Source organism: Anas acuta, chromosome 1 (assembly GCF_963932015.1).
Source record: "Anas acuta chromosome 1, bAnaAcu1.1, whole genome shotgun sequence".
Classification (NCBI taxonomy): domain Eukaryota; kingdom Metazoa; phylum Chordata; class Aves; order Anseriformes; family Anatidae; genus Anas; species Anas acuta.
The window spans coordinates 202,140,030-202,153,629 of NC_088979.1; the positions used below are offsets into that span (position 1 = coordinate 202,140,030).

The window sequence follows — 13,600 nt, forward strand, 5'->3', positions numbered from 1 at the left end:
CTTACAGAGGACAGCACAAAAGAAGCCTTAATCCTTTATCCCATCAGCTCAAGTAGGCTACCCCAGCTTATCCACCAGCCCAACATGTATAAAACTATGAGAACTATGTCCCTGGATCAGGTGTGTTGGGTAACAGACAGCAGGAGAGGTGGGTGAATATATCAGGAGAGAATAGGCATCAGGAGAGATGAGATCTCTTCATAACGGGACCCTCACATCAATTGATATATTCCTCCGTGCCTCAGTTTCCCTCCGCTATTGGCTGTTTTGTGCATTTACAGAAGAAAATGAGTGAGCTCTTACCCGGTGGTTGTGTCAAGAAAGGTTGATTTCACAGGGTATTAGGCTACAATGCAAGGCTTTGCAGGGTAACGTTAAACCTGCACCATGACTTTTGCAATAGTCAGCAACAAATGTCAAAATCAGAAAAAAAAAGGATGCCCAAGAAACACGTATAGACAAAGCCTGCTCCCCTCTGAACTGTAATTCTCTCCATTTTTTTTTGCCACCTGCTCTGTTCAGGAAAAAAAAAAAAAAAAAAAAAGACAAAACCACAAGCAAACAAACAATAAAAACAAAAATCCACTTAAGTATTAAAATATCTTCCTTTCATCCTTCTCCCCCTTCCCACCCTCAATAGCAATAATATCAGATCCCCTTTATAAAGCAAGAAGTCACTCGGTATATTTCAAGTGAGTGCACTTGGCTTTCAAAAACCTGCTGTAAAGGGAAATTATACGTCAAGGTGAAGCATTTCTGCCGCAAATCATCCAGAGACATCGTCAACCCTATTTGATTGAGTTCAGCACCATAATCATAAATACTCTTGCTTTATGGCCATGCTGGAGTTCTTAACCAGGAGCAAACACGGGCTTTCCCAAGGCTCCCAGACTGGTTGGTTCAGCCCCATTATGGGCCGAGCTGATTCACCAAGCACCTGACAAATGAGAAATATCAAGTCCTGGCTCCTTGCTGACAGCGAGGGATGTGTCTCTTCTGCCTTATCCTCACCTCTGGGTTGGTTTTGCTGGGTGATGCTAGGACAAGTGGCCTGCCCCAGCCCAGATGGACTGATCACTGCCGTCCACCGTGTGATTCAAAAGCCACCCTGGACACTAGATCACGGGCTGTACAGGGAAAAACAGCATTTTCCCTTCTGAACAGCATGGTTGATGGCCAAGGCCTTTCTGTTCTCCATCAGGGTCAGTCTCAAATTCATCCTGTGTTCCGCATTCACCAGCAACCCATACTTCAAGCAAAAATAAAAATCAGAAAAACACATTTATTATTATTATTTTTTTAAAGACTTGCAGGGCACCTGTAAGAAGGGCAAGCTGATCCCATGGGAATCCAGAAACCTGTGAGATATGCCAAGGAAATAACAGAGCCAGAAGTACACAAGGGCACAAAACCTGCCTTTAAAGTGCCCCAGGATGGCCCAGGGGTGATGGATATCAGCCCCACCGGTCCCTTTGCAGCCCTGGCCATCTGGAGAGTGGGAAGCCTCAACCCACATGGGGCCAAGATGCTGTACAGGCAAAAGGAGAAAAGAAACACCTGGAGGTGGGTGTACCAGCAAAGAGAGAGTGAAGACCACGGTGTGGAGGAGGGGGAGCAGGCTTCGCACGCCAGCAGTGATGATTACAGAGGGAGGGAGTTGCTGGCACCGGTCCATACGGCAAAGTAGCACTAATATTTGTTTGCTTGGCAGAGAGTCTCGTGGTGCAAGCAGACCATACGATCCTGGAAGCCGGCCACGCTAATCTGCTCAGCAGACTGATGGAAGGACTGCAAATGGGATGGTGCGACCATCCCACGCTGGGAGGACAGTTTCCCACCAGAACCTCCTGGAGACGTACAAAATTTAGGAGACAGCCATCCCCAGATGGTACCCAACACACCCTTCGTGCATCCTCGGGGAGCCGAAGTACTTGTGGAGGAAAGCAGAACTGCAGATGGAGATGAAAGGCCAGTAAAAATAGGCCCACTCAAGATGTTGGTAGGTTTGGGGCACTACTGAAGACAGCATTGGGAAGGCTGGAAGTGGACCTTGGACTTGTTGACCTGATTAGTTGAGTTGCATCATCGGGAACTGGGTGGAGGTCTGAAAAGGCAACGAGGAGCCAGGTACCAAATGGTTTCTATTGTTCAGGGATCCCACTCAATGAATAGGCCCGATACCGAACAGAAAATGAAACAACTAAAGGCAAAACCAAAAAACTGGAGATTTAAATGGAGGTAAGTCAGTGAGAAGACGGTTTCTCAATAGAAAGAAGGTGATGCCTTTAGGAATCCCAATGAGAGGTCATAAAGCAGTGATGGAAAAGGAGTGCTCAGATGGGGTGGTCTGGAGAGGACAGGGCCCACTGCCTCCTTCCCATTGCTTCAGATCAAAATCTTGGTGGGGATAGAGTGAGGATCAGGTGCTGTGTGATCCCCAGTCTCTTCTCAAAGGAGCTGGGATGATGCAGAGCGTCTCATGATCTCCTTTCTGATGGAAGCAAGTGTCAGAAATACCAGGGATATGATGGGACCCGAGGGAGGAGGAGATACACTGAGATTTGTAGGCCTTCCACTGTGCAGGGGCTGGGGGAGAGAAGAGATGGGAACTGGGAAGGTAATCCTGCACTGCCAGATGTGGCAGATGTGCCAGCAGGACTGACCAAATTCTGCCAAGGCTTCATGCAAAGCCATAGGTGTTGTGTGGTTGGGACAGGCTTACCAGAAGGGCTGGACCCTGGGCTGCCTTCCTGCACCACTTCACCCCCAGCACGGGGTGTCAAATGTCCTCTCTCCAAGTTCTCAGCAAGTTTTGCAGCAGAATAACAGCAGATGCTGAATCCTGCTAGACAAAGAGCTGGGAACCTCCCTGCTCATGAATTTTTATGGTTGTCCCAGTGCCTCTGCAGTTCAGGATGTCTGATCCGGGACATCTCAACCAGCACATATGTCAGGGGAGGATGGAGAGGGAACGGGGGATGCCATAGGGGTGTGAAACCACTCCACACGTGTTGTTTGGTGCCACAAAGCTGCTTCAGACAAGGACTGGGGTTCAGGCAGGGGGGCGTTTTAAAAACACCGGACCCAGCAGGCAGCTCTGGGAGCAGCGTGGATTTCAGCCTCCGAATGCAGCACACGTCGGCGGAGGTTTCAGCCGCCGCCTCCGTGCCCGGTGGTTCAGCAGATATCAGATCTCTTAATGGGTACTGGTCCCTTGGGCCAGGCAAACAACGAGCCATCTCAGGTCATTTAGCAGACAGGCCGGGATGCTTTCAGACCGTTCCTGACCAGGAAGTAATTAAGTGGCTTCCTATTTGTATTCTCCGGAGCTCCACTTGTCTGCAAGTGCTCGTTAGTTACAATACCAGCCAGACAGTGTTTGCAGCACAGCAGCCAGCTCTGTATTAAGCCCCAAGGTCCAGTTCAGCTCTAGCTCAGTGACTGGCAATGAGGCATTCCCCAGCCCCAGCTGGAAGCGGTTTGATATACTGGTCATTAGGCTCCAAACCCACAAAGCCACTGACAGGCTCAAAGCACTACCGAAATCCACTGCCGCCGTGAATGTAGCCCTAAATCCCCCCAAGATCTCAGCAGCTTGGAGTATTTGCTTAGAGGCAACCTCCCCTCCTTCTCTCCAGGTGGAGATGTACACCCAGCATTTCCCATCCTTCCCAGTCCCTCGGTGCCAGGAACTTGCCATCAACTGCTTGTAGCTCCGAGGTGGGACCAGGGCTGGAGAAGGCTTCATGGACTGTTGTTCTGACCCATATCAGCCTTGGAAAGCCTCCACACGCAGCACACACTCCTACCTACCTCAGGCAGCTTGACTCGTCCCTCCTGGAAGGAGCAGGAGCTGGGGTCGTGAGTGCAGACGTGGCGGTACTTGCACCAGTGGCACCGGTAAGGGCTCTCCACGCAGGACAGACACCTGGAGACAGAGATAAAGAGTGGTCACTTGGCCAACCCAGCCCCTTCAGCCAACAGGACAGACCACGAAAGTTTTTCCTGAAGGGAAAAATAGCCCAGCAAAGATTGCTGTAATGATAGGAGCAGAAGACCACGGGCTTTGAAGTGGTCTGATACTGTAAGGTCTCAGGAAGGCACTTGGCTTGCCATGGCCTGAGCTGGTTGTTGCTGTGACCCATGTGTCTTACATTAATTAGATAATTGAGACTGCTTTAATACTGATTTAACTAGACTACCAATATTTTTGTTGTGTTTTGGTTACCCTGTTACTACTTTTAGTTAGATTAACAAGCTCTTGGCTTCATGCATGTCGTGGTTCCGCTCGAGTGGGCAGCCGAGCTCCACCACAGCCGCTCTCTCACTCCCCCTCCTCAAAGAGGAATGGGGAGAAAATATGTGAAAGGGGCTCAAGGATTGAGATAAGGACGAGAAAATCACGCAATAATTAGTGTAACGGGCAAACCAGACTCAGCATAAGAAGACAAATAGTAAGATTTATTGCTCATTACTAACAAGCTAGAGAAGTGAGAAACAAAGGAAAGAAACCAAAAGCACCTTCCCCCCCATCCACCCTCTTCCACCTCCTCCCCCCGAGCGGCGCAGGGGAACGGGGGAATGGGGGTTATGGTCAGTCTACAGCACTTCTTCTCTGCCGCTCCTTCTCGGTCACTCTCGTCCCCTGTGCTGTGGGGTCCCACCCACGGGATGCAGTCCTTGACGAACTGATCCGGCGTGGGCTTCCCACAGGCAGCAGCTCTTCCAGAACTGCTCCAGATATGGGTCCGTACCACGGGGTCCATCCCTCAGGAGAAAACTGCTCCAACCTGGCTCCCCTACGGGCAGCAGCTCCTGCCAGATCACCTGCTCCTGCGTGGGCTCCTCTCCACGAGCTACAGGTCCGGCCCGGAATCTGCTCCGGCAGGGGTCTTCCACAGGCGGCAGCCTCCGTCGGTGCAGGGCCACCTGCTCCACCGTGGTCTCCTCCACGGGCTGCAGCGTGAAACCCTGCTCCACCGTGGTACTCCATGGGCTGCAGGGGGACATCCTGCTTCACCATGGTCCTCACCACAGGCCGCAGGGGACTTCTGCTCCGGCGCCTGGAGCACCTCTCCCCCTCCTTCTACACTGACCTTGGCACCTGCAAGGCTGTTTCTCACTCCCTTGACTCTCCCGGCTGCTGTGTGGCGCAGCGTTTTTTTCCCTGTCTTAAATATGCTCTCACAGAGGCGCAAAACAACATCGCTTATTGGCTCAGATCTGGAAAACAACGGGGCCCTTCCCAAACATGGGGCGGCTTCTAGATCTTTCTCACAGAAACCACCCCTATGGCCCCCTGCTACCAAACCTTGCCACGTAAACCCACTACAATGCACAAGGTGTGTTCCCCTTTTGATCGTAACAAGATTCGGAGTGTAACATGCTCAAAGCATGCTCAAGAAATTCAAGAACAGAAAAGGGGTCGAGGTCAGATGGGAAACTCCTGTGTTCTTGCTGCTGAACAGCATCAGTGCCTTGGGAGCTGCAAATGCATCATGAGAAGGTGCCCGAGGTAGGGGCTGGAGGGCAGCATGATGCCCATGGAGGGCATGGAGGGATGCAGATATGCTGACTGTACTCTTTTCCTCATCTCAGAAGAGATACAAAGACTATCACAGCACTTGGCTGGGAAGCAGAGGGCACGTGTAAGAAGTCACCTATTCAGCTTGTAGGAAAGAGCCATTCCCACCACCTGGGAAGGCTTTTTTCTCCCATACCCATAGACCCTGTAGAGTAAGAGCTACAGACACTTTTTGTGGCTGTTTTACAGCACTGACTTCTACCTACATCACACTTTTTTTTTTTTTTTTTATCTGATATGATGTCTGCTCACCAGGAACCAAACTGAGCCGTAACAAGCTCTTTACACAAAACAAGCACTGGATGGGAGCAACTCCTGGCTGCTCACACTGTCAGAAACCTTCATGTTGCTACAGTCTCTGAAGTACCTGGAAGGGACCTGGGGGGGAAATTCCCTGGCCTGTATGTGCTGCTGGCTTTTTAATAGGCAGGAGTGAAAAACCTGCCTCCAGTACATCTTGGCTCAACCCAGTAGGCAGACACACACCCCCTCTCCCCTGTCTTTGCATGAAATCTCGTTCATCTCCAATCCACTTTCAGCTCTGGTGCAGCGAGCTGTTCTTCAAATTGGTAACAAGTGCTTGCTCTGATACATCAAATTAAAAATGGATAGTGTATTATAGTTTGTCAAGTAGGAAACCAAAACATGCCATAAATATTTAACACCACCATCTCTCCTGCTCTCTACCCCCCCCACCCCCAACACTTGCTTTCTGACGCTGTTTGTCAAAGCAGCAGGAACATGGAAATAGGATTTGCCTTTCCTTGTGAATTGCTGAGCTGTGGTAATTATCTGCTTTTGGCACTTCTGATGGCTCAGTGGTGGTGACAGAGCTGCTCAGCCTTGCTCAGGGGTGGATCAACCTGCTGGAAGAACATCCTTCTGCTTTGGCAGACCTGTGCTAGTGGGGCAGATCCTATACAGCCCTGTGTGCCAGCTAAACCCCAGAAAAATGGGGTGCAGGGCAAGAAAGGAGCCTGCAGGATGGAAAAGATGGGCTTGAGGAAAACAGCTGGGTGTTCCCTGCTCGCTTCACATCGCACAGGAACCAACAACTCCCATCTTTTAAGATCTGAGGGCCCAATCCCATGCTAACCACCCTGGGACAGGCTCCAGCTGGTGGGACTGACAGCATGGAGGAGGGCTGGAGGTGCACGTAGCTCGGCAGGATCCAGCCATCCACAAACAACCTTTTACTAGGAAGATGCGGGGCCAATTTGCTGAGGTCATGGTTAGTTTTTTACTCACTTGACTGGCAAAATCCCACTGATGCTCCTCTACCTGAGGGACACATGAGGAGGTACCCTACTCAAGGCAATGCCTTCCTCCATAGCAGGCTCAGAAGCAGAATAAATGTTCACCGTACTACTTCTGGTCTTCCCAGAAGGGATTTCACCATGCTGACCATCACCCAAGTGACCCTGACTGCTGGCATCCTCCCAACTTGACCAACTTCCCAAGGGACACATTCCCCAGCCAGCAGTGGGTCCTGTGGCAGACCCAGGGGTGGGACAGAAAGCAGGTATCAAAGGAAACCAACGTACGAGTTGTGGACGCTGCAGTTGTAGAAGACGAAGCTGGTGCTGGCAAAGGTCATACCCGTTTCCTTGGACTTGAGCTGGAGCTGAACGATGTGATGGTCTCCTGAGGAAAAAACAGATACATCAGTGTGTGACTGCTTTGTTAACTGAGCCCCAATGGCCATGAAACCCACTACCTTGGCTAGTCTATCCTCAGTAGATGTAGGAAGTACAATAAAATCCTTCTAGAGCCCAGTTCTTCAACAAGTTCATCTCCCCCACTCATGGTGCTGGAGTGATGGATCAGGTCTTCACCACTAGAAATTATCCTACTTGGGAGCAGAGTCTGGGCTAGATGATACCAATAGGTCTAGGCCACATCTCCCTAATTACAAAACTATGATAAGTCACTCTGGCAAGTAAGAAAGTTAAGCTGAAAGAGAGGGTGGAGAAGGCTGGAATAAAAAAGCCGTTAAAATGGAATACTGTCCACATAGCTCTTCACTTTTGCAGGTTCATCTGAAGTCCCCAGGAGGAAGGGGCTGTAGAATATTTCACCCCAAGCATTGGTGGCCTGTGCATGCACTGCTTGAAGGATAAAGACACCTGCTTTCCTGAGGGGATTCAGAAAAATATACTTTCTTTTCACCATTACTTAGCATTTCTGACCCAATATCCAGGACAACCATGCCTTAAGAAGGCCACCTCCAGATCCTGTCCCCAAAGGGCAGTTATACCTTGAAAAAGCATAACGAAGAAATGAGCAAGGAGGACAGACACAATAACAGAGATAGGGTAGGGGTTCCCTGGCTGCACCAAAGGAAATGCTGATGGACAGAGAGGTTCTCATGTGAACATTTCCTCTGGGCTCCTTCACTCTACTCACCACAAAGTCCACAAGCTCCAGTTTTTGGCTACAAAAAACCGCAACTCAACATGAGAGACATCCACTACGCTTCCAGAAGGGCCAGTCCATCTCCACAGCAGACCCATCTGCAGCAAAACTTGACCCTCACCCCCTACATACCATCTCCCCTTTCCCACTTCTCCCATGCCAAGCAAATTGCTACCCCTTCCAACACCAAAGCCCCATTCAAAGCCCGTCAGCTGCTGGAAACAACCGGGTGGAGCAATTGCAGTAATTTGGTGGGGAAAGGACCCCATGTTTATTTCAAGACTTCGACTTGGCCAGCCCTTTCACCTCTATTATTTTCTTTCTCACCTGAAAGATTCATTAATCAATCAGGCCAAAGCAAACGTGACAACATGTGTGTGAGCCCGCAAGCACGCTCGCCCACCTCCGGGCACACACGTAGCCATGCACACACACACACACACATCACACACACCACGCACTTCACTAAACACATTTTGCTGCCAGTGCTCGACTCTGCTGCCCATCTGCCACCGCCGGCTTTGACAGCTCCGTTAACCACTTTGTATTTAACAACTTTGCCAGCGTCTTGCATATATTTTAAAACAGGATGTGAGGATTGGATGGCTCCGGGGATCAGATGTGCTGCAGAGCCACACATCCTCTGGTTCAAATCCAGTTTCTGGCACTGTGTGTGGAGGACTTGGTCTTTGCAGAGGTGCAGAGCACCAGCTGCTGAAGCTGATACAAGCCGCAGGTGCCCAGCATTTCTGAAAACCATGCTTCGTATAAATCTCTCCCTCTTGTCCTTCTCTGAGCTTCCATCGCTGTGTTTATTTGTTCATCATTTAGAGCCTGACAGATGTCCATACCAAGGAAATAGTTCCTGGCAGTTATCTCGGTAGGCAAACATGAGTGATGATTCAGTGGGACCTGAAAATGGGAAAGGCCCTTTGGGGGCTTGTTTTGGGTTCTCAGTGGAGAGCACATGCAGCTTGGGGAGAGCAGAGAGGGGATGGTGGTGACAGCTTGTGTAACTTCATTTCTGTGGCTTGAGAGGATCCTCAAAGACTTTCCAGTAAAATTTCACAAGAAGCTAAGGAATAAAACAAGAGTATCCTCTCTGAGCTGATCAACAGAGTTGTGTTTTTTATAGCAAATCTCTGTAAAACCCACGGGTGTTTTTGGAAGTACCAGAAAAGTGATTGGAAAAGGGAAGCCAAAAAGGGCATGAAGCTGAGGGTAAGGGGTCTGTCCCTGGAGACAAGGTATTAGACTGTTTTGGGAGAGAGCCAGTAACAAATCTGGGACAGATGAAGGGAATAAAAGCCAGGGGCAGAGACAAGGAACTGAGCATACAGAAGAAAAGTTGGGAGGAGCAGGATGAAAATATGTGAAGGATCATTCGTGTCTGCACGACTTTGTGGTTGCTGCGTGGGATGGGGTGTGCTGAGAGCATTTACAGGCATTCCCTGGGCTGTGTAACACCTGCCCGGGCAATAAATGAGTGGAGATCCTGCGTGTCTCTTGTCTTTGCTAGATATATGCAACTGCCACTCGGTGGCAGTCTGAAGACACACACTATCACACATATAAGCACATTAATGCAGGTACTGGTATTGCAGCTCAACGCTTACACATGTGCACACATAAACACACGCACATCCAGCTCACTCGTGCTAGGGGTATCTGCCACAGCAAGCAGCAGCACAGCATCCCACCTAGCCCTGTGTTGTGCCTGCCCTGTCCTCAGGCTCCCAAAAGCCAAATTCTGCTTGGAGAAAAATCAAAAGGAAAGAAGAAGGGTGAAAGGTGAGGAAGGAGGGAGCAATGGGACAGGTAGGGGGGATGTGGGGTACCCACCATTCTCAGTGATGATCTGGGGCACCTCTTTGGCAGCCGGTGAGATGCATTGGATCTGACTGCCCACCACCAAGCCATCCATCTCCGAAAGGTCCTCAAAGGTGCAGTTGACTCCTGCGGACAGCTCAGGGACGTTGTAGGTCTCCAAGACCAGCTGCAAGCAAAGAAGGAGGGAGGGGAGAAGAGACAGGAAAAAAAAAAAAAAAGGAGAAAATACTGAGCTGACCAACAGAGCTAGGCCAGCAGGAGAGAATTACACTGGAGAGGTCGGACAAAGAGCCTCTTGCTAGAGAGAGCATCCTCCTTCAACAGAAAGCAGCGATTCGGGAGAGGGATGTGTGTGCGGAGGGGGAGAGGGATGAGATGCCAATGCTGACACAAGTGATGTGTGGCTATGCGGGGACAACTGCACTGCGTTCCCAGTGCTGGTGGAGGGGAGGGAGTGCTCGCTATCTGTCATGCAAGTGTAAGGTTAGACAGGGAGCTTTTGGCTGTGAAGACCGGGCCTTTGGTGGCCCCACGGCACGCGGTTTCTGAGGAAGGTGACCACTACTCACAAGAGGCACTCTGCAGACTACAGAGAAACTGTAGCGCTCCAGTCTAACTCTCTACGGCCTGCTCTCCTAGCATCAGCAGATGGGGGAGCGCTCTTGTCACCATGTTCCTGCGTAAGGAGAGTCTAGTTACAGGCTTCAGTCCACCACACACGGCCTCTGTCCCTAGAGGCACAACCAACTTCTCCTGCCCATCCCACCGAGGAAGAGGTTGGCCTTGGGGACATGCTGTAACGGGGTACGGCACACAAACAAAGCTGTGAGGGAGGGATTGCCCACATTGTTGGAGGTCACAGCACCCACTGGGTTTGCCTGTGGTCACGAAAGAAAAGAACCACAAGGCTGTTGTCAAATGTAGTCGTGCTTTGGAGAAAGACCCTCTCGATCCTCCAACTTCCCACACAAACTGAGGTCCAGCACCACTTCTGTCCACCACCAAGAGTCCTGCCCAACCCACCCCAATCACAGTCAGGCCACATCCAGAGGCAGAGAAGCATGCCAGGGTACTTCTAGCACCTGCTAATTGACCTAGTAGTTAGCACAAATTTAGAGCTGTTGTGACCGATTGCTAAAGGAAACACTTGAGGCAGGCACAAACACTTGTTCCTCCTCTGTGAAGAGGATGAGGCCCCATCTGTGGTGGCAGCCACTGAAAGGAGGCAGGAATGCGTGCTGAAGTGTTTTTTTCTACCAACACAAAGAACAGAGGAGGTCAGTCCAGGTGATAAGGCAGGAGAGGATAATAGCATAACTCTTGTTTGCTGCCTCTCCATGCTGTGTTTTCCTCACTAAGGCCTGGGGGCCTGTTCACTAGGCACCATCAGGTAGAAAGGCCAAGCAGACAGGACTTTGTTCTGGATGACATAAAGACTGTGTGAGAGCATCTTTATATTCAGGAGGTGGGAATGGCAACAGGGAAGGAAATTTTGTCTTTGGGGAGTAGGAAAAAGGTATGGGTATCTGATGGAGTCATCACTCAAACTGAATCTGTTCTCACTGCTAGCAATGGAGAAGAGGAAACTTCTGCCTGAGGAATATAATTCTTTCAGCACAGAAGATGCAGAATGAAGATGTGCCATGCAGAAGATGATGCCAATGGACAGAGCAGTAGTGCTTGGCCACAAACCTCATCAGCCAGGGTTCACTCTGAACAAACAAGAAGTCCTACATCCTACAAGCCTGCTCTGGAGCTGCTGCACTGAGGGACGAACGGAGTCCCCAGCAACCTCTCTTCTCAGAGATCCCAGTTACAGACTGGACTGACACAGCCTCAGACACAACTTTGCAAGTCTCTGTCCATAGAATTACAGAATATCCCGAGTTGGAAGGGACTCATAAGGATCATCGAGTTCAGCTCCTACAACAAACTTCTGTTTGAAACAGAAGCTAGAAGACTGTCTGGCCACAAGGATACCTTCTCTGCTCCTGTGTGCAAGAACTCAACATCACCGATCCTTTGCTAGAACCCAAGTGAGACTCTATAAGGACACCACCAACCATTCATTCATTGGTACTTCCCCCTTAGATTGCTGTGGTGACTGTGGATGAGCTGGGACACCAGTCCATCAGGGACTGGGATGAGACTCCCATGGCAATGTTCATGCAGATGACTGGGCAACGGTCAGATGATGGCAACTTCTGATCCCAGCAGCTCTGGATTGACTTGCCATGCCAGAGCAACCCAGAGGTAAAGGTCTTTTATTCTGTTATCAGTTTCAATCGCCCTGAGCCAGCTGGTCCCGCAGGATTTATTCCAACATAAAAGAATTCAAAGACTACTGAGAGAATAAGAAAAAGAAACCTTGAACTCCCAGAAGAACAAAGGACTTAAGATGTCTCAGATCAGTTTTGTTTGAAGCCTAGGAAAGTAAAGTCATAGCAAAGTTAAGAGGCTGAAACAAAGCAGCAATGATTGGACATGCAGGCTTTGAAAGGCTGATTTAATTACCACTGAAGAGACCCCAGCACTCCAAAAGCTATCACCTGGAAGATGTCTGGCAGATACACCTTGAGCAACACCATGGAGACCATTCGGGGTGTGGGTCTAGCCACCAACTTATCAGAGATGGAGTTCTTTGGGTGTGAGTTATAATTTTGATTCCAGCCCAAACTACTACGGTGAAAAGGGCAGAGCCCTAGCCACCTGGATGAAACGGGTCTCTGCCTCCTTCTTAGGGCATGCTGTGTCTTCACCATGCAAGGTGTTGTTGTGTGTCAGGAGAGAAACCAGGAGCTGGATAGATCATCCATAGAAATTTCTTGCCACAGGTCTGGACAAAGATCAGGATCATCCGCTGCTCTGCCAGCACTCACTGTGTGCTGTGCTGGCTGCTGACTTGAGTAGCTCTAGGCCATAAAGGCTAAATATTGTGAGGATGAAAGTCACATAAGCAACCATAAACCTTGGCAGAGCAATTCCTCTGCATTGCATCCCGCCTCTCTGCTCTGCATACTCAGTGATGGAGCTACAGCAGGGTGGAGGTGGTGATGGAGACACTTCCAGCCCAGAAAAAAGCTTATCAAAATAATCCATGCTACCCCTCCCTCGTCCTCCTTCTGGTAGGTCATTTCTAACTTGCCTAAGCTCCATTCCCAGCCATTCGCAAATCCCTTTTCCATGGAAGTAAACAACCTCACTGTGTGTGCACAACACTCGCAGGGCATGGAGTCCCTTCAGACCTGCCCTCACAGCAAACAAAACCCAAATGCCCTCCCATGGTGAGTCTTTTTTTTGTGCCGGGGAAGATCAATGGACTAAGGAAGTCAATGGACTCTGGAGAACGTCTTGCACGGAGCTGCCAGTCCTTCCCACTCCTGTCGAATGCAGGTTGCACATATCTGGGTCTATCAGACAGCATGGGCAGGTTAAATGCGAGGGGGACAAGAATTAAGGTTCCTCACCAACACGTTGTACTGGGAGACAGAGATGTTGTTGGGATGCACGGTAAGGCGGACGCACTGCTTCATCTCCGAGGCGAATCTCCGAGGCTCACTGGAGCGCTCGCACCGCTCCTTCCTTGTGCACCTGAGCAAATGGGGACAGAGATGGATAGGGTTAAAATGCAGCCAGGATTAAACAGTGAGGACATAGGAGGAGCAATTACTTCTGATAGGATGTCAGCATTGTACCCTTTGGTGCTGCACAGGTGGGAAAGCCTTCACAATCATCCTTGAGCTCTCTTCACCTGGGGAAACCCACAGCGCT

At 50.1% G+C, this 13,600-nt stretch overlaps 1 protein-coding gene across 2 annotated transcripts in view; it reads right to left on the reverse strand.

Annotated features, from left to right (window-relative positions):
- The window catches only part of PLXNA4 (plexin A4), a 405,534-nt gene that overhangs the window by 96,909 nt on the left and 295,025 nt on the right, over positions 1-13,600 (reverse strand). For both annotated transcript variants that reach the window (XM_068670106.1, XM_068670107.1), the window contains exons 6-9: positions 13,297-13,420; positions 9,842-9,995; positions 7,129-7,228; positions 3,814-3,928 (exon numbers count right to left, since the gene is read on the reverse strand). In XM_068670106.1, coding sequence (XP_068526207.1) covers positions 3,814-3,928; positions 7,129-7,228; positions 9,842-9,995; positions 13,297-13,420 — 493 coding nt within the window. The remainder of the gene's footprint in view (positions 1-3,813; positions 3,929-7,128; positions 7,229-9,841; positions 9,996-13,296; positions 13,421-13,600) is intronic.